The sequence below is a fragment of the Zeugodacus cucurbitae genome, chromosome 5 (assembly GCF_028554725.1).
Source record: "Zeugodacus cucurbitae isolate PBARC_wt_2022May chromosome 5, idZeuCucr1.2, whole genome shotgun sequence".
NCBI classification, from domain to species: domain Eukaryota; kingdom Metazoa; phylum Arthropoda; class Insecta; order Diptera; family Tephritidae; genus Zeugodacus; species Zeugodacus cucurbitae.
In genome coordinates this window covers 14016005-14038100 of record NC_071670.1, presented here as the reverse complement: position 1 = coordinate 14038100, position 22096 = coordinate 14016005, and the positions used below count along the sequence as shown (strand labels likewise).

The 22096-nt window shown below is 30.3% G+C and overlaps 1 protein-coding gene across 2 annotated transcripts in view; it reads left to right on the top strand.

Moving 5' to 3' along the window:
- LOC105219497 (serine/threonine-protein phosphatase beta isoform) overlaps positions 1 to 22096 on the top strand; it is an 80222-nt gene that overhangs the window by 10690 nt on the left and 47436 nt on the right. The window contains exon 2 of one of the 2 annotated variants that reach the window (XM_029045102.2): positions 10314 to 10595. The exons of the other annotated variant lie outside the window; for it this stretch is intronic. Coding sequence (XP_028900935.1) covers positions 10314 to 10595 — 282 coding nt within the window. The remainder of the gene's footprint in view (positions 1 to 10313; positions 10596 to 22096) is intronic. 2 annotated transcript variants of the gene reach the window in all.

The window sequence follows — 22096 nt, the reverse complement described above, 5'->3', positions numbered from 1 at the left end:
AAATTGCTTAAATCCACTCACAATGTGACACATTGAAACAGTAATACGACAAATTAGATTAAAAGTTTGCTTTGCGCTTCAGTTATCAAAATCGATTTTCCTCGCTTTGCTGTGTGAGACGATTAAATGCGTTCGGCACACAGTGTGCAGCGAGCAACGTGATCGATTTTCTTCTAACCGACAAACATGAGTTTCAACAGCGGAAAATGAAATTTTTACTGCCAATGCGGCTGCTGTGGGCAATTTTCCCATGGCATTAAGCCACAAAAGGAAATTGCAAAAAAAAAAAAAAACAACGGAAAATAGAAAAAAAGAAAAGGCACGAAAGTGAAAATAAAAGTTACAAAAAAAACTTTTTCTCAAATTCTCCGCACTGACCGCGCAAAAATTCGGTGGGGTGTGTAAGAAAAAAAAAAATATTTGCGAAAATCGAAAAATCTACAAACGCTCGTCAATGTCAGTGCATGAAAATGCAATTTCCTGCACTTTCGACTGTCATAAACGTCGCACATAAGTGTTAACTCGTTTGCACGCTCGCAGCCCGCTTGCTGCCTCGAAGGCGACTTCATCGTGGTCTTCGTCTTCTTCTTCGCAATTTTCATCTTTATCTCCGTTTTCTTCGTCGTCGCTTTCGTTGTCGACTGACCGCAGCGTATGCACGGAAGTTGCGAAATTTTCTTAGCACCTTAAACCGCACCCATCAAATCAACAGTTCGCTGCATTTTCATCCCTACCGTGGGCGGCGAGGGCACAGCGGCAAGCTGCTTGACGCCCCACAAACAGACGTTTGTTGCCAATTGAAATTAGCGCTCATAACAAGCGCAAGTGTGTGCGTGGGTGGGTATACACTATATATACATATATATAATATTACTATAGTTGTTGTTGTATGCGTAACTGTGTATGTGTGTGCATCATTGGTAAGCGGCTTAACTTTGTTGAAACGCTCAAAGCAACTTGGCATTTCATTGGCAACGAATTTTCGCAAAGTGTGGTTTTTATTGTTGTAGACAATTTGCACTACATACCTAAGCTCTAACGGTGACAGTCGTAGCAGCTGACAGGTGGAATAACCTAACAGTGTTCGCCTTAACGGTTTTAGCATACGTCATATACAAATCTATGTGTGTATGTAAGTCTATCTAGCTGGCTAATCCATTTTAAATATTTCAAATTGTAATTTGTTATCCCTTTAGGCGAAATGTATAGAGAGTTCTTAAAGCTTACATACCCATACTCGCATATATACAAACATCTACAGTTGTGATCCCATAGTAACCTCTGCTGCCTCTTTGTGGTTAAAGCCGCTTCCCACCCAGCTGAAGATTGCTTTATAATTACATCAAATAGCATCTTTAACGGCAAGAATTTATAATGCCACTGTCGCCATATAAATAATCTTCTTGCTATAGCTAATAAGTTGAAATTGTATTTAGTGTAGTTTGAATTCCTCAGAACTGCTGCAATTGAATCTAAAGGAATATTTTCAAGTGAAATCGGAAAATGTGCAACTATCTGCTGTATTTTCCAAAATGTGCAGCACAATATATTGTTTTTTTGTTGCGTTATGACGAAGACAAACACAAAAGTTATCGATATAAATATTTACTGATTATTCTATCGATATACATATCTATAGATTATTTTATCGATAAAAATATCTAATTTTTATCATATTTTTAACTATAAAAATTCGATATTTTTATCATATTTTTATCGATAAAAAGTATCGGATTTTTATCGATATTAAAATGTATAGATTATTTTATCGGTTTTAATATTTGCCGTAAATCGATAATAATTAATTTAATATTTATTGATTATTTGATCAAAATTATTATTTATCGATAATTTTTGTCGATGAATTTCTTTATTAATAAATTTATTGATCGATAAAATTTTGCATAGCTGAGTTCTTTTCATGTTTTTCGATGAATTTTGGGCTCGCTAAATTTAATTATCTTTATTTAATTTCAATTAATTTCAATTTAGTCAATTGTTTTTAAATAAATTATTAATCGCTTTATTTTAGTATAAAAATAAATCGATTATTATTAATACTTGTTAAATTCAATATTGATTACCTTCTGTACTTTTTCATTTTAATATTGATTATTTACAGTATCGATTAGTAAAATAAATCGATAAATTTAATTACCAATTAATTTCGGCATCGATTTAATTAAGTCCTTGATTAATTACAGTGCCCGTTCTTAGTCTAATAATAGACTAGTAAGATTTTAACTATAATAAATCAATAGCAATAAACGAACTGCTTGTTATTAATCGGATTTGTATCGATTATAATGATAAGTGGTGCACAATTAATTTTCACTTCAAATCATCAAATATTTTATTATCGTTCCTTGTGTTATCGATTATTTTTATAGCTAAGTTAGAGGCAAAAATTTCGTTCATTGACTATTACGGCACTTTTCTCAATTATCGATAACTTTTTACATTTGAAATATTTTTTATTACACAAGTTTTCCGATTTTTCATTATCGATTTTTTTATCGAAAAATTTTATAATTCATTATTGCTTGTTCTCATTATAGAACACTTCATATATATGTATGTATTTTTATATTTGTTAAAAAATCATATATTATAAATAATTTTTTTATGGAAATGCTAATTGTTTTTATTTATCGATAATTGTTTGATTTATGATTATTGTATCGATTATTTCGATATTTGTTTGGTAATTTCTTTCTTAAATGATGTTTGCCCATATTTTCATATACCTTTGAAATGTTATCGAATATGTGGAAATTTATCGATAACAAATTTGTTTACGGTTTGCTTTATTATCGATTACTGATGCATTTGATCGACAATTTACTGTTATCGGTTATATATTTAACACTTATAGAAAATAATCGATGACAAATCATCGATAATGTTGAAAGGGGTTTGTACACATTAACTTACATAACGGTATTTGAGTTAATATGAACAAATATTAGTGTATATTGTAAACTATATTGTAGACTGAACTAAAGTCTATTCAATAAATGAAAATTCTTCGCTCTAGCACAATTAATCAAAGGCCGTGACACATGTATAGATATGTATGTATTACTCAATAGAACTAAAGCAATCGTAATTCACTATATATGTACATAAATATATTTGCTACATATGCACATCAGACTCTGTCATTACATCGAACAAATGAAGTATTCAGTCGACAAAAGCTCAGCGAAAATCTGTATGAAATTGAGTGAAATTTCAGTTTCAGTTTTTTGTGATTGTTCGCAATTTGATGTGTGCATATGTGTGTTGTGTGTCTTCCATGACACCCCCAATTGACCCCGAATTCCGAATTCAGTGTATGCGAAGATAAAAAGCCACATAACCTACATAACATGAAATTTTCGTGTGCGGCACAACGACAGACGCAGCGCATAAAAAAGCGAAACGAACAACAAAAAAGATAAAAACTACTTAGAACTAAAACGTAGCTATGAAAACCTCAACTAACTTGGTTAAAGCAACAACAATTATGTACGCAGCGCTCAAAAACACATAGACACACACACGTAACAACAAAAAAAAAAAAAAAAAAAACAAAAAACAATGAAAATAACCCAAAAAGCTGAATATTGTGTCGACACTGTCATTTATCAATGCTCAGACCATTTGTCATCGTTGCCACTCAAACTAACAACAACAATAGCACAGTAACACGGACAATAACAGCAACAATAACAATAGTAATAAGCCACAAAAGTGTTAGTGGAGGGTTGTGTCAAGCGAGAGAGAAAAAGGCAACTCAGGCGCTATGCTGTTGAGGGCTCCACTTGAGCAGCGCCTCTCACTTTACTTTCCCTTGTGCACTTGTGCGTCGTTTATGTACGTTGCAACATGCAACGCTTTACAGACATGGTCATTCAATATGGTACACCGTTGTCGGTGCTGTTTCGATGATTCGGCAAAGTGTGTGGCACTCAAGTGTCGCAACGTCTCACTTTTCACCGCATATTGGTTTCCTTACTTTCTTATTTCCTTTTGGTGTATTTCCGTTTGTAAGCAATAGCGGAAAAGTTGCTTACGCTTTTCAAATATTTATTCAACTCTTTTTGCCTAAAACCTATATATTAATCCAAAAATTTCAGTACAAAAAAATATTTGTTTTTGTTTTTTTTTCTTAAAAAAAAAAATGTTTTTATATATCGATAAATTTTTGTATCGATTGTAAAATTTATCGATGCCTTTTTACTGTCGATAATCTTGAAATTTTCTGGGTAGAAACTTATCGCTTTTCAAATATTTATTCAAGTCCGAATTTTTTTTTTTGCCTAAAACCTATATATTAATCCAAAAATTTCAGCACAAAAAATATTTGTTTTTGTTTTTTTTTTCTTAAAAAAATTGTTTGTATATATCGATACATTTTTGTATCGATTGTAAAATTTATCGATGCCTTTTTACTATCGATAATCTTGAAAATCATATGTATGTATGTGTAAATTTTGAAGTATCTGTAGGTAAGCCATTGCAGCGCAAGCAATTTGTAATTACCTCAAAACAACAACAACAAAAACAAATAAAACTACCGTTACGACTCTGCTGCTTTAAACGCTCATTTTGTCATTTCGCTGTCATTCCATGCGGTGATGTTTACTGCATTTTCCTTCCAACTATCATTAAAACTGAATTCGAATAATTTTCCCTACTCTCCGTCGCTACTCTCCTGACCAGCGCTACTGATTTCCATAGTAATTGAATTCAATTGGAATGGAATTGAACGCAGCCATTTGCAGTGCCTGCTCATCGGCGGCGTGCACACCTGCGGCTGCAAATCGTACATGTGTATATGTCGTGTCTGCGTTATATAAATTTGAATTTAATTTTTCTGTACTCTTTTCCCCAACATTTCGTTGCTGCTGTAAAATCAAATCACTCAATTCCTTCATTGCTCCTATGATTTGCACGCTGTGATTGCATTTCTATTAAATTTTCTAGTGGATGCACTGCGTTCGGTTTTTTTAGCGTAAATGTTTGACAGTCTTTCTCTTTTTAGACATCAAAGGGAAGAGAAAAAAAAATATGAAGTGTAATATTTATAGTAAAGTGCAAAAGAATGTTATTAATTTACTACGTAAACTGATGTTTGCCATTTTGAAATTATTAGATTAATTTGTATTTTCTCATTTTATTTTTATTTTGAAGAAAATATTATTTCAGTTAATTTTTTTATTTTAATTTAAAAACATTGTTTTTTTTTTTATTTAAAAATTAGAAGATATTATTCTCATATTTATATTTAATTTTTCAAGTTATTTGTTTTTATACTCTCGCTACAAAGTGGCTAAAGAGAGTATAATAGTTTTGTTCTCCTGCGGTTGGTTGTAAGTCCTAAAACTAAAAGAGTCAGATTAGGGTTATATATACCAGAGTGAATGGTCTGACGAGTAGAGTTGAAACACGTTGAAATCCGGATGCCTCTCTGTCCGTCCGTTCATGTGCATGCGATAACTTGAGCAAAAATTTAGATATATTGATAACTAGGTACACGTAACTTGGACCACTGCCACACCCACAAAATGGCGATAACCGAAAACCTATAAAGATCTATAACTTTATCTATAAAGCTTACTAACTAACTTTATTTATAAAGCTATTAAAGTAAAAAGTGACAATGGATCGCTCTAGGAAGAAGCATATTTGGTGAATTTTTTTGGAAAGTGGGCGTGGTCCCGCCCCTACTAAGATTTTTGTACATGTCTTGTAAACTGCTAAAGCTATATTAACCAAACTTTCTTGAGTCGTTTCCGTTAGGCTCTTCCTTATACAGTCCAAAAATGAAGGAAATGGGATTATAATCACGCCCACCTCCCATACAAAGGTTATGTTCCTTACTTGTTTTATTTTATTTTTTAAGTTATTAGTTTTTTAATTTTATATTTATTCGTATATTCTTATTCTTATTCGTTACTTATTTATTGAAATATTTTTTTATAATTTTTTATTTCCTTACTTTGTTAAAATTACTTATTATTTTTTATTAAGCAGAATGTTTGCTTCTAAAAACTCTTGTTACTTTTAAAATAATATTAATCAAGTTACTTAAGATGAGGACAAGACGATAAGACAAGTTGTAGATAATTTCGTATACCTAAGCACCAGCATCAACGCCAATAATAATGTCAGCCTTGAAATCCAACGCAGAATCACTCTTGCCAAAAGGTGCTATTTTGGACTGAGTAGGCAATTGAAAAGTAAAGTCCTCTCTCGACGAACCGAAATCAAACTCTACAAGTCGCTTATCATTCCCGTCCTGCTTTATGGTGCAGAAGCGTGGATTATGGCAACATTCGATGAGACGGTATTAGACGGTTTTCGAGAAAAAAATGTTTTGCATTTTTGCAGGGTAGACTGATAAATATCACCTGAACAACTCGATCGATTTAACGAAGCTTCTGAGTTTTTTCCACCCCAGCTGCCCAATTTCTCTCAGATTACAGTAATGGGAGCCATGGAAGGTATCTCTTCTTAACCGACAGAAGGCTGGGCATTCGCAGAGATAATGCTCTAATGTCTCGTCATCTTCCTCGCACGCCCTACATCCTGCCGATTCTACTATACCAAGTCTCTGCAGGTGGCCTCTTAGAGTTAGGTGCCCCGTGATGACCCCTGTGGTACAGCTTAGTTCTCTTTTGCTTAAAGTAAGAAGTTGTTTGGTCTGTCCAGTGTCAACACTACTCCATAGTAGTTTTGTGGTACGACCCGTGTGGCACATGTTTCAGCACCTGAGATGTTCCCCTAGCATCCATTGCTTTAGGTAGCGCTTGAGAGAACTGAAAGGTTTGGGATAGTTTAAGGGAACTGCGTTCCCAGCTGCCCCTGAGCGAGCCAACTCATCTGCCTTTTCGTTTCCTTCTATACCTATATGACCGGGTACCCAGATAATTACAACTGAGTTTCCTCCCGCTAGTCTATTGAGACTTCGTGTTGGACTTACTAATTTTGAAAGCTTTAAAAATAATAAGCAAAATTAACTAATTAGTTATTTGGGTTTGGTGAATGCAGTTACATTCTAGCATTTAGACTAGTCAATGATATAACTGCCAAAGAGTCTTTAGCAAAGACTTAAGCAAAAAGTTCAGGTAGATTCATATGTAAACGTAATGTGGAAGCTTGTAGAAGAATTAATAGAATCGATAACGATTATTTTTCAAACTTTCTTTCTAAAATTTTTCATATATTTTTAGTCCCCATTTATTATTATATGTTTTTTAATTATTTCTACAATTAAAAATTTTTAAGTGTTTTTCTTCAGTTATTGTTATTGTTATTGTTTTTAGTTTAATTATTATATAATTTTAAAGTATTTAATTGTTGCTATTGTCAGTTTACTTACAATTTTCATATATTAAATTGTTGTTTATAGTTTTCAATACGCAGTGGAATGCTTTAAGTTTTTGTTTTTGTTGTTGTTGTTTTTTATTAAATATTTTCACTTTGCAATTTCCACATTTACTCTGCGTGCTTCTTCTTCCCCCTCGACTTGACAGTCATTTCTGTTTCATAACCGTACGCTACTAAAACGAAAGCAATAACAACAACCACAAACAATGCAGTAAATAAAAATTAAGTGAAATATGCGCAAAATTAAATTCGTTGCAACTTTCATGGGGAACATTTGTTTTTTAGACGTTCTTTCTTACAGATAAAAGCGTATAAATGGGGGAAAATTGTAAAATTTTTAAAGCAAAATAGACAGAAAAATTGACATGTTGACAGCAACAAAAAGTGAGCGCTTGCAAATTGCCAGTGCAGTCTGTGGCGCAAATACGTGACTTTGTTGGTAATCAGTGGCTTGCGGTGCGCCTCTTTTATGTAACTACTTTGCATACATGCATACATACATACATACAAATGCATATGTATAGATTTGGCTGTGTGCGCAATTACATATCAATTATGTCGACCCGCACACTCATCAATACAGCAATGTACGCTTTTTGTTATATATGTATGTATGTATGTATATAAAGTACGTGCACCACATTACGAATAGCTGTAAATAAGTCACACATTGCATAATTGTTGTTGGCGTCAAAAGTTGTTATTGATAAATTAACTGTGTTTGGCGTGAAAATTATTTATTGTATTTATTACAACACATGTGTTGATAAAAATAAATGCCTACGGCAAGTTTCGTAATAAAATATTATTTTTTACTGCGAGAACTTAGAATGGGTTAGGGTCTATGTTTAAATTATTATTTAAAGTTGTCTTTAACCCTACAGTAGGTACTCTCTCCTTCACACATTTTTCTCTCTCTCTCTCTCTTTAAAAATAATACACTGCGGCGTATCAATTCATTTAATTAAAATGGAAAAATATTAATTTTTCTAATGAGCAGAATAAATCACAACAAAACAAAAAAAAAATAATAATAAAAATAAAAATAAATAATAAAAAACAGAATTAATAAAAAATAGTATTAATAAAAAAAAAATTCAAAAATAGATAACTACAGAAAAAAGTATTAAATTTATGTGTATAAAATAAAAGAAATATAAAATTTATATACCACAAGCAAGAAAAAGTTAAGTTCGAGTGATCCCGAACTTTTCATACTCTCACAATTAATTGATATAGTTTTATTAATATAACAGACAATTTGACCCATATATTCGACATAAAGTCCAATAGAATAACGAAAATCATCATATATTGTATATGTGGGCTGAGGTAATTCCTGAACGGATTATACTCATTTTCATCACCAAGATACACTATCTCCAAGACTCACATATTAACCGATATATGCTTTATAAAGCCCACCGGATGTTTGATAATCCGAATATACGGTATATGGGAGATAGGGATGATATTAACCAATTTTGGTATAGACACACTATTAGAAGAAAAATATTCCCACTGAATTAAATTAAAATATCTGATAGATTTTACGATATTTTCGGTGAAAAATTACTCTTAGGCACTGAGTTTTTCATGTTCGATACCCGGGGCCTTGAAAAGTTTTGGTCCGATTTCGACAATTTTCTCACAAGTGAAGCCACAGATGGTATACAGTATTTGTGTACAGTTTTATTCCGCTATCTTCATTGGTTCCTAAACAAATGGAACTCAAAATTGAGTCTAATAGGAAGTAGGCGTGGTTGTGAACCGTTTTAACCCATTTTTCAACCCTGATAATATTGTACACCGATATTGTATATCGAATTTCACTGAATATGGTTTTTGACCTATAAGTTGGCATCGCCACGCCCATTTTCAATTTTTTAAAGAAGTCTAAGTTCAGGTTCCTTCTACCGTTTCTTGTGTAAAGTTTAGTGTTTCTGATGTTTTCCGTTAATGAGTTAACGCATTTTAGTAATTTTCAACAGAAACTTTGTATGGGAGGTGGGCATGGTTAGTATCCGATTCCAACTGTTTTCACGATTTTCACGATGGCGTACGTAAGGGAAACGACTGCAGAAAGTTTGGTATATATAGCTTTATTGGCTTGCGAGATATATACAAAAAAACATATTTGGGGCGGGACCACTCCCACTTTCCCAAAAAATACATTTAAAAAAATAAAAATTAATAAACTTAAATTAAATATAATTCTTTAAAATTTAATGAAAAAAAAATTAAATTAAAATTAATAAAGAAAATAACAAAAAATAAAAGAATAAAATTAAATAAATAATAAAAAAATAAAAGAAAAAAATTAAATAAATAACAAAAAAAAAATAAAAGAATAAAATTAAATAAATAATAAAAAATAAAAGTTTAAAATTAAATAAAAAATAAAAATAGCATTAGATAATTAAAAAAATATATATATACTTAATTAAAAATAAAGTTACAAATTAAAAAGAGTTTTTTTGTTTTTAAATATTCTCCACAAAAAATGTATTTTCTCACTATCATTTTTAGTTGAATCAAAAGCTTTTCTTATCTGCATTGAAAGCTTCTGGAAACTGCGTGCATGCGTGGCTTTTTACTTTTCATTTATTTATTTCTGATTTACTTACCACCTCTAGTAGTCTATGCTATCTAACCACTTACCAAAATTAACAATTTATTTTTTCCATTCCTCTAAATTTTCCGACACCTTTTTGCTTTTTTCAGTAGTTCTGTTACTAAATATTATAAATAATTTTTAAACTCTAGCAGCAAAAGAAAACTTTATTTAACATTTTTTAAATTTTTTCTACGCCTAATTAACGTAACACAACTAAAACGAAACTAACATACAAACTAAAAAACAAAAAAATACAAAAACAAATCCACGAAATCCCATACCAACTTGGGCCCAAACAAATGCTAACCACTGCATGCAGCATTTAAAAAGCAAAAAGAGGCTGAAGAGCAAGCGCAAAAAATGCTCGTCGCACAGCATATGCTGCAACTGCAAAAGGAACAACAAAAAACTGATGCACAATCACCCAGCGAAGCGGAGGATCTGCAGGAGCAGGAGCGTCGGCTGCTCGAACAGTTCGCTTTGTCGCCGCCAAGTGAGACGCTCATCTCGGAGGAGGGCGATCAAATAACGGTACATCATCCGCGTGAGGAACCGAAGAAGTCGAAATTGAAATTGCGTGATTTTTTCGTGGCCGAATTTGGTATTTACAAGCTTTATTTTGTAAACTTACCACACTACACTGAAAAGAAACTATATAGTAAATTTCGAACACTTTAAAGTATTTCTGTGTCACAACCAAAACCTACTTGCTATACATATACAAGTAACTGTTGTTGTTGTTGTAGCTAATTTGCACACAATTTCCGTATATAAATTTGAAAAACAAAAAATCTACATTTAAGTGTCCTTCTAAAGCGCTTAGTTCCATATCTACGTATACTATTTGCAGTAACTGTGCTAGCCTCTGTCGCTATCTCTTAACCACTACCCAAAAATATTATTAAATTTAGTTTGTGTTTATATATTGTTGTTGTGTCATTGTGAAAAATTTGTGTATTACAAATAATTTTGATCGTTGTGCGAGCATCTCTTTTGGAAGTGCTTGGTGTAACTGTTTATAAGAAGACATACATTTCCCTATAAACACTCAATAATAAATTGTTCACGTTCATACTGGCCTTTAGGGAACTACAAATTCAGAGATGTGCTGATTGTTATTGAAAACCTTTTATTTTGAATATCCAGTGAAAGCTCTAAGATGTCAGCTTTTAAATGCTTTTCAAAATTTATTTCCTTAATCTTCGCCACTAGAAATATATTCTGTTCTGAAACAAGGTGAGCTCCAGATCTTGTTTTCTAATTCTTCAAATAAAGTTAAATACTTGGTTGTATTATCTTCTATCTGAATTTCGTGTTAAACTATGTTTTTTATTGAGGTCTGCGTCTGTTTATTTTAGTATATAGCATTTGGGTAATTTTATATTGGTCTCCGCTGAGATTCCTTTCCAGTTCATATATGATCTCGTGTTCTACACTTTCATTTAGTTTGGTTCACAGTTTTTTAAATACATTTTTCTTGTTTTAACGAGTTATTCTTTGGTACGACTGTGCTTTGACTAAGTATGTATTGTTTTGGACTTGTAAGATTTAGTTTGGAATTAGCGTTCATATATGGAATAAGTTCGATCCATAATATTGAGCACGTTTTCATTCGAAACGCATTCAGCTAATGATTTCGTCCTTTTTTGTTAGATCGGTTTTATTTTTGTTCTGCTTAAAGGTGTTTGTGATTAGTTCGGCTTAAACTTCGTATATTATTTTTCCATATGCGACGCCTTAAGTTTTGTTTCTCACTTAAAGAACTGACTTTCTTTCTAATTCGATTTCGGTGATGGTTTCTAAACTCGGAAATTTTACTATTTGATTATGTTAAAGATTGCTTTTTGTCTAGTTTAATTTGTACTTGGTTGGTTTTTTATTTAGTTCTACTAAAGATTGGTTCCAGAAGAGTTTGATTTATATGTTGTTTTGGACTAGATAGCTTTAGTTTGCAGTTGGAATCGGTTTGGATAAGTACGATCCATAGTTATTGAATTGATTTTCATTTGAAACGCATTTAGCTAATGGTTTTAGACTTTTGTTTGGACAAATTTTTTTATTAGATCGACATTCTATTTTGTTCTGTTTAAAGGTGTTTTATGACTAGATCGGCTTATTCTTTGTGTATTTTTGGCATAGGCGTCGCCTTAAGGTTTGTTTCAAATTATTTGGGACTTTGTTTATAAGAACTACAAAGCTGTGGTTTTTAAATAGTTTGGTTTGGAGGACTGGTTTTCTTTCTAATTCGATTTAGTATTTGTTTTAAGCTAGTTTGGTTTCTAGACTAGAAAATTGTACTATTTCTTTATGTTTAGGATTGCTTTTTCGACTAGTTTCATTTGTACTTACTTTCATATTTGGTTCTGCTAAAGATTGGTTTCAGAAGAGTTTGATTTATATTTAATAAAATTAATTTATTTTTTGTATGTTTTATGGCTGATTTCTCATTAGCTCAGTCAAAACTCAGTAAATCGTTTTTGTTTTGGTTCGTCTTAAATTTTGTAATTTTGTTCAGATAGATTACTTTTTGCTTAACTGCGTTAATGGTTTGATTGACTTGTGCTTATATTCTTCCAAGTTGGAACACATCAAGTTTTTTGACTACTTTCAGGTCTGGTTTTGACTCTTAGGGGTTGTTGTTACATTATTTTGTTGATTTTTACAGCAATAAGTTCCGATAAGTACTTCAAGTTCTTTGTAACCTTCAACTTTGCAAATCGTATCTTTCAAGTCCTGACAGAACTCCACTCAGCCTTCAAAATATAAGAATAGCGTTAATTCTCCATTTAATCGTTTCTCTGCGTTTAATTGTTCAACAGCCAAATCAATTTTATTCTGTTAATTTAATCCTTTCTCCAACTACTAACTACACACAGTGACCTCTATTGTAATCCGTTAGCGCTGTAGTCGCAGCCTTTGCTGCGCACAGTCAAAAGCATTAGAATAATAGCCAAATGACCTCATTATTCAAAAGTATCCGACGTGTATGACCTTTGGAAATAACCAACTGCTGTAGCGATTCATATCTAGCTGAGTACTTTTGCAGGTAAGAAATTCAAGCTGATATGAAAAAAAATATACGAAATCTACGCCGCAACCTTCAGTGGACTGTGGCAGGGGAACGAAAGAAGGCTAACACGCAATCTCGGTAACAGGATTTGCAGTGAAATCACTCCCAAAGCGCGCTCAGCGCCAAATTACTAGGTACATTAGCTATTTCCTGTACAAATACACACACCTACAGACATACAAACGCACTCATTGTCGTATAATTATATATAATATTAAAACTTTATATAATGTACTCGTAATTGAATGTTACGTATACGCAGCGTCGAACCGTCGCACCGTCGCTTGACATTAAATTATAATATGATAAATCAACAAAGTCATTGCCTCATTGTGACTTACTTGCATGTGTAACAAATCAAATTTTATTAGCTTTTGATGAAGTCTGCGTAGGAAGCGGTGCTTAAGTGCAAGGATTTCTTTTGTTTTGCTATAATGTAGTTGTTATTACACTGTTTATTATTGTTATTGGCAAACTATTTATTATTATGCGATTTTTTGCTCTCACTGAAATCACGACATTCACCTTCGGCAAATTCAATGTAAATGTAATGCGAAGAACGCAAGTGTTTGCTGAATTTAAGGCAGGCACGCAATGTTGGAGATTTTTTGGATGGAAAAAAAGTTAATAAACTCTATAAAAAACGAATGGCAAATAAAATCAAAGAAATAAAATAATAATATTAATAATACTAAAATAATAAAGTTCTCTTTTGAGTTAGTTTCTCTTATTTGCGTCCTCTCAATATTATATTAGAATTTCTTATCCTTTGCACTACCTCTAACCCTTTTTCTATCGTCTATTATTGGCACTACGCTCAGAGTTGTCAAAGGTGGCGTGCTCTCTAGAGTCCTCTATTCTATATATATCGCTTCTGTAACTTCTAGTTTATGCTGAAAATGTATTTATTTTGCCTTACTGTCGGTTAATTTGTGATAATGTGTGGGTATTATTTGATTTGTAATGAGTCTTTGGTGCATCTTTCATTGACGGTTACGTTCTCACAGGCATATTTTTTGAAGAAATATGGGTCCATGATTCCACAAACCACACCAAACCCTTGTTTTATCTGAATGAAACGACAGCTCTTGAATCTCTTCAGGTTTCTCTTCGTCCCAAATGCGGCAATTTTTCTTGTCTAATACCCATTGAGGCAGAAATGGGCCTCATCACTAAACAGAAATTGTTTCGAAATCGTCGGATCTTCTTGAAACTTTTCAAGATCCCATAGAGCCAATTGATGTCGCTTGGAACGGCCGTGCGGTTACAGTTTTTACACAAGCTGTATTTTGTACCCTTTCAGTTTAAGATCTCGACGTAAAATACGCCACGTCGTTCCATACGTTAGTCCGAGTTGCTGCGGACAGTCGATTCGGTGACGTTCGCAGCGTGATATGTCAAGTAAGGCTATTGCAAAAAGTATCTCTACTTGGATGACCCGATATATATAGATGATATATCTATCTAGTTCTATCCCAATCTTCATTCAATAAGGTCTTCTATAAATTAGCGTGTCTGAAGTATTATTTTATAACAGTTCAACTTTCTTTTATAATATACAAAGATCACTTTAATTAAAACTTTCTTTACAGAACCCCTTTCTGTGCACATACATATATATGTTAACAGCTACCATAAACTTCGATGAACTTTCCGAAGTTGTCTTTAAGCACTAGTACTCCATACTGTTTTTTAGCAGTATCTTACTTCATTGTAAGTGTGAATATTTACACATTGTGCGTTATGAGCTATATGTTCTGGAAAAATCGCTGCTCGAAAATCATCTCTCTTGGAACAACTGCTCAAATTAACGTATTAAATGAGAAATAACTTATTTAACTTAAATCATGTGTCTAATCATTCAATTTACTTCGTGCAAATATTAAAATCAAGACAATAGTAACATTCTTTTTCTTTGTTTTATTTTATTATACTTGCTTGCCTTCACCTTTCAATCATTTAAATATTATAGCAGTACATGAAATTATGACACGCGACAATAAACTATGAACAATATCTTTTTTTTTTTCTTGTGAGACTTTGGTATTTACTTTATTAATAACAAAAACACTTGGCTGCAGTCGGCGGGGCGGGCGCGTGGGGTGACAAATTGACACGCCAAACAAAAGTAAAGTTGAACTTTATGAAATAATACCGTTAAATAGTTTAGGGCAACACAATGCTAATGAGCTGTTCACACGATATGCTAGCTGCAGTCTGTTTTTAGTATAGCATATAACTTATAGAGATATCCGTACAATTTTATATTTTATATTTTTTGTTTTTAAATAATTTTATTGAATTTCATGCTTATATTCATGCCTAACAAACAGCTGGCACTGCAACGTGTGAAAGTGGGGCGTGTGTATGTGGGCGTTCCATCACTAATTCGTGACAATTTCTGTATTAGGTAGGGAAAAAACGTGCAAATAAAATATATATTTATATTAATTGAGCACTCACGTGTTTGCCTGCGCTTACCACCCACGTTTGGGTAATTTATAATAGGCCGCCACCATATAGTGCTGATAGTTTCCATTTTGGCGAGGGTGTTGATGCTTTGCTGCGACGGTGTGCATGACGTGGTGTTACAAAATTTAGAGTTGCCAACTAGGAACAAAAATTAAAGTACTAAAAATTTTAAAATAATTAAATCAAATTTATTTGTTTCAAAAAATTATATAAAAAATTAAATTATAAAAAATATTAAAGAAAATAAATAAATAAAAAGAATTAAAAAATAAATAAGAAACAATTATTAAAACTAATAAAAAATATATTAAAAATCATACAAAAAAATTATTAAAAACAAAAATAATAAAAAAAGTAAATAAATAAAAATTAATTTACAAAAAAATATAAATAACATATTATAATATAAAAATATTAAATCCTTATTTCTAAATAAAAAATAATAATAAAGTAGACTATTTATAAAAGTAATAAATTGAAAAAAAAAATATTATTAATAAATAATTGGAATTAAAAATTTTAAAAGAAAAAATAAATTTACAAATTTACAAATAACAAATTATAAAAGTATGAAATTGTTTTTTCTACATTACAAAAATAAAAAATTAAATTAGACTATTTATAAAAGTAATAAATTGAGAAAAAAAATTATTAATAATTAATTGGAATTAAAAATTTTTAAAACAACAAAACAATTATTAAATATTAGAATATTAGAATTAATTTAATATTAAATATTAGAATTAATTAAAACTGTAAATAATAGAATTTAAATAAAAACAGTTGAAATTAAATAGGTTAGGTTAGGTTAGGTTATACTGGTAGGCCAATACGTCACACATAGACCATTTTGGTCCTTTGCGATAAAAGTACCAAAATAAATTATCTTAAAAATAAATATAAATAATAAAAAAATTGAAATAAAAATATTAAAAAAAATTGAAATTGTTAATAGATAATAAGAAATAATAATAAAAAAAATTTATTAAAATAATTCAAATAGTGTTATATAACAATTTAATTAATTTATAATAATAATAAAAGTTATACTATAATTTAGAATAAAATTATACTATAATTTAGAATAAAATTATAAATACATTATAAAATGAGTTATTCAACTTAATTGAACAAAAAGTAAAAAAAAAATATAAGAAAAATGTATTTTTAAAGTTTTTTGTCTTTATAAAAGTAAATTGAAAATATTTAAATTGTAAAATAAACAAAATTGCAATTTTTTTTCGTCAAACAATTTTGTTAAATAAATGAAATATTAATAATATTAAATATTTAAAATATATTTTTACTGCAAATAACTTCCGCACTTTGGCTCACTGGGTGATGTTCATCACGTCCGTGTATAACTAACCGAAAATGCATACAAATCGTAAGCTAACGAGTGTCAAGGTCACCAATCAGCGCTAACTTGCATATGTATGCTACATATTACATAAATACATACTTACATTTATGCAGAGTCAGTCACCTGCTGTCATCCAATCATCATCTACTCGCAACTGTTATACACAGCCAATCATTATTGCGCTTAGAAACCTTCAAAATATCTGCTTTTATTGTGGCATTATTTGCAAGTGTCTTTCTCTCACTATATGATATGAGGTATGTATGTTTGTATGTATGTATGTATGTATGTATGTATGTATGTATGTATGTATGTATGTATGTATGTGTGTATGTATGTATGTATGTATGTATGTATGTATATTTATGTATGAGCGTGTACTTCATCAATTTAATGCATTTGTAATAAGCAAATAATGACACAGTAATCGCTGTTATTTACTAGTAATCAGTAGAGGAGTTGTTTAACATTTCTATTGGGGATGAAATTACTTATAATTTAGCGACACAAGTGTCTAACGTGATTCTGTAGTTAGTCGGATTATTGAAAGTGGAAACAAAACAATTTGTAACAAGTAGGGAAAAGCAACCAAACATTTTATACTCTCGCAATTTATTGATGTGATTTTATTACACACAATTTGAAATGAAGTCCAATAGAAAACGAAAATCCTCTTATATAGTATATAAGGGCTGATGTAATTCCTGAACCTTGGCACCTGTTAGTAGGCAGACAAACGGTACTTTCGGCCTTGAAATTACTACTAAATTGCAAATCAACAAACACCAGTCTGCAAACTCGCCAAAAAGAGCTACAAAGGAGATTTTCCAGATATTTAAGTCGCTGGACTTTAAAAGATTTACGCGACAACGAAAATATTTTTGGTGAAGCCATGATTCTGGCAGGTGATTTTCGCCAGACTATTCCAGTTATTCCTGGATCAACTGTTGCTGACGAACTTATCACATGCCTAAAATCATCTACTTTGTGGTCAATCGTCAATGAACAAATAACATACGAGTGTTTTTCCAATAATATCATACAGCGATTGTAGAAATAGTTGAAAATGGTAGCGACGCAGTTGACACCTCAATGTATTAATAACATTTTTAACGGGCTTCTGCCACTTCATGGTCTCGAAAGAGGAGCTTATTCATCGTGTTTTTCCTGACATGAAACCACAATATAATAACTATAAATGGGTGATTGAATGGCCTATATTGGTGGTAAAAAACAAAGATGTCGATGATCTTAATGCGACAATTTAGGATTTCGTTCCAGGAGAGTTGACACAGCTACAAACCCGGGTGACGTAGTTAATTATCCCACAGAATATTTAATATTGCATTGACTATCACCTCTCACTTTGCAATTAAAATTAGTGTAAGCTGTCATGGCTATGAAAACGGTAATCATAAATAAGTCACCGAAACAATCTTGGCTTGGCCAACTTGCAAATTTGCTAATTGGTAATTATGATGATTTACGCTTAGTACAGATCTACCATAATGTATATCAACCGGCTATAATGTTTTCGTCTTTGCGCGTACGAATTTTTTGAAATATATATATATTGAAAAAAATTCTAAATTAATGTATACCTTAGCCACAAAAACGTGTGGTCGGGTCTGCTAGTAATATTAATAAAAATTGAGTTAAAAAATAGAAAAGTTTAAAAAAAATATTTAAAAAATTGTAAATACTAATATTATCTTGAAGAGATTACAAAATAATTTGAATAAGTAAAAAAATAACAACAAAAAAATGTCACTTAAAAACATTTAAATAAAATGAAAGAAATAATAATAAAACCAAATAAAAAAAATAAAATTGAAAGAAAATTGAATTTTTTTTTAATTTACAAAAAAAAAAAGAAAAAGTCTAAAAAAAATAATTAAAATAAAAAAATAATTTTAAAAAATATATAAAAAATTAGAATAAAAAAAATAATAAAACCAAATAAAAAAAATAAAATTGAAAGAAAATTGAATTTTTTTTTAATTTACAAAAAAAAAGAAGTCTAAAAAAAATAATTAAAATAAAAAAATAATTTTAAAAAATATATAAAAAATTAGAATAAAAAATAATAAAAAAGTAATAAAAAAATTACAAAAAATATTTAAAAAATTAAAAAAAAATATCAGAAAACTAATAATTTCATTAACAAATGGAACTACAATAATTTTATTTCTTTTACATATAAAAACAAAATCGTGAAATAATTAAATATATAATAAGAAAAACATATATAAAAATAAATAAATATAACAAAATTCTTCAAACAGTGTTAATAAATAAGAAAATAAACATTAAAAATGAAAACAAAAAAGTAAAATTTAAATTCTAGATTTTATATAAATATAAACAACTAAAATAAATAAATAAAATTAAAAAATTTAAAATACAATAAAATGTATATAAAATTAAATGTAATAATAATAATAAAAAAATAATTATTTGAAAAATAATTAAATAATAACAAGCAGTAAAATTGTAATAATTTTAATAAAAAAATAATAAAAAATTATAAGAAAAAATTTCAAATTACAAAACAATTTTCAAAACAAACAAATTTGAAAAATTATAAAATATATTAACAACTCTACAACAAATAAAAGAATATATTAATAATGAGAATATAAAAATAAATTATTAACTGTAAAATCATGAAAAATAATAATCAATAAATAAGTCTAAAGAATTGAACATAAAAAATCCCAAAAATAAATAAATGTGAAAGGAATGTAGAAATCATAAGCATTGTGGCTTCTTAAATGAGAATTTATATGCAAATAATCTATATTTTCTCATTATCAATGCTTATTGTCTATCATTATCAACTAAATATATATGTATACCTAATAGTAATAACAGCGTATTGCCTAAAAGTATGCAATAATACACACTTGCTTCATTAGATTACTATATACGTATGCTGATAACCAACAATTGCGCCTTGAATATAAAGAAAAAATGGTCAAAACGCCTCAAATTATGCTATCATTTTATTCGTATTAACATACGAATGTATAATCGTTAAATGCACGTTTGGCCCAATTTTTTTTAGAAAATTTATTTCTATATGTGAACAAAATTATTTTGAAAGCGTAACCAGAAGTCCATACATGTATTTCTATTATGCCTTCATTTCTTATTTCCCTTTTCCTCATTAAAAGGAAATACGTAAAGAAAACCCCAGTGTTTTTACGAAGGAAGAGCCACCGTCTCATGCAAATGAAAAGTGTATGATAAAAATGTTAGCATAGGCAGTAGACGTTTTGTGCTCGAATATCCTACGCCTTCGTTTGCTACATTGAGTCATATGCTCTTATGAATTTAAAAAGCAGACATCGCCCTTTTTTCTCTGATACATATGTATGCACATAAAAACATAGCTAGGTTTGTACATCAGCAAGTAAACTTATGTAACACTGCTACCTTCACTTTAGGGGGGTGCTGACCTTGAGAGCATATCTTTTTTTGTGTTACTTTCTATTTCTTTTGTCTTTCTTTCAACGTCTGTAGCGGAGAGGCAAATATAGATAGCGCAAGGTTTGCAGTTCTTTTCTTGGTTTTTCATTTTGTGCATTGTACTTTCCTTTTCCTGTCATTAATTGCTGGCTAGTTAAAAAGAGGTTTGGCTGAAAATAATATGGTTGAAGCCTTGCTCAGTGAAATTTCGTTGGTTGGTCTCTTATTTACTTCGTAGATAATGATAGGGTGTGTACTTGACTTTTTTCGTATAATATTTGCTCTATACGTATTATTAGCTTTGCGTGCGCCTAAAGGTATACTTTAAATTCGTTGAATACTTATTTCACAAGACGCTTTGATCTGACCATAACTTTAGGTGAACTAGAAACGCTACATTTTTGCAAATAGCACATTTGCAAACTGAAATAGCTGTCATACATTATTAGATTTAGATTTTGTTGCCTAAATGTATGCTACCAACTGCTGAAATGTAGTTTTTCAATGCTTTTGGAAGTTCTTTTATTTCAGAAGTGTCCAGTTAAGTAAATAATATTAAAAACTAAATTTTCAGTGCGCCTAAAAGTGTGCCACGTTGTGTAAGTAATGTCACTGGAATGTTTTTTAATCATATTTTGATATGTGATATAAATAAATAATGTTTCAATTTGTTTTCAAATGCCTCGAAAGTGAAAAATTGCATTATTGAAGAATATAATTTTAATATGCCTGAATGTATGCAACGTAGTTTGCTCAATTCAACTACAATAGTGGTACTCAGTTGTAATATAACTTCAGTCTTTTATAGCGCCTATATTTATGCTACAATAAATTATGAAATACCACAAATAAACCAAATACTAATTAGAAATGTGGGTAAAAATGTTAGTGTGGTTTAAAATATTTAGAGAAATTTCAATAGATATTTTTATTCATTCACGATAAGCTTTTCAAACTACTACTTCTGTTGAAATATTTATACTAGCACTGCAATGTATGCTAAATAAATGTTAAAATTCTTTGAAGCTACTGACAAGTATTAAATTTAGCAGCTTTTTTATAAAAAAATATTGTAGTAACGCCTAAAATTATGCTTTGTATTCTGCCTATAAATAATAAATGGCAATAATGATTTGTTTTATTCAAAGAAATATTAAATTAAATTTATTAAAATTGTTGTATTAAAGTACGAAAATTATGTAATTGCGCCTAAAAGTATACAACGTATTTTTTATTATTTTATTATATTACAAAATAACACTTTTCACTATTCTTCATTTGTTCCAAGTATGTGTATATTGATTAAATGCCTCAACTTTTCAATATCACTCCGAACGCCTTAAAGTATGCCATACATTTTTAATATGGATATTTAATTTTTTTAATTTATTTTCCAAATTGTAATACATACATTTTTTGCTGCCATAATATAATTGAACGCTCAAGAAAATCATTATATAAGTTCAGAACATGCAAAACGTAGTGAGTAAGGTAAGGGAAAACACCGTTGTTGCCAAGAAAAACGAGCACTCGCAACAACATAATATTTTCCAATTATTTGCCAGCACATATGGCTTGCTACATTATTTTTTTACTTTCTACAGCAGCCAGCGAAGACTCGCATACTTGCTTACACTCATAACAAACAGCACGCAGACACATAAAGTATGTGCGCTACTTTATGCACAACGATTTTTCTTATGAAAAAATAATAATGTTGAGCGTG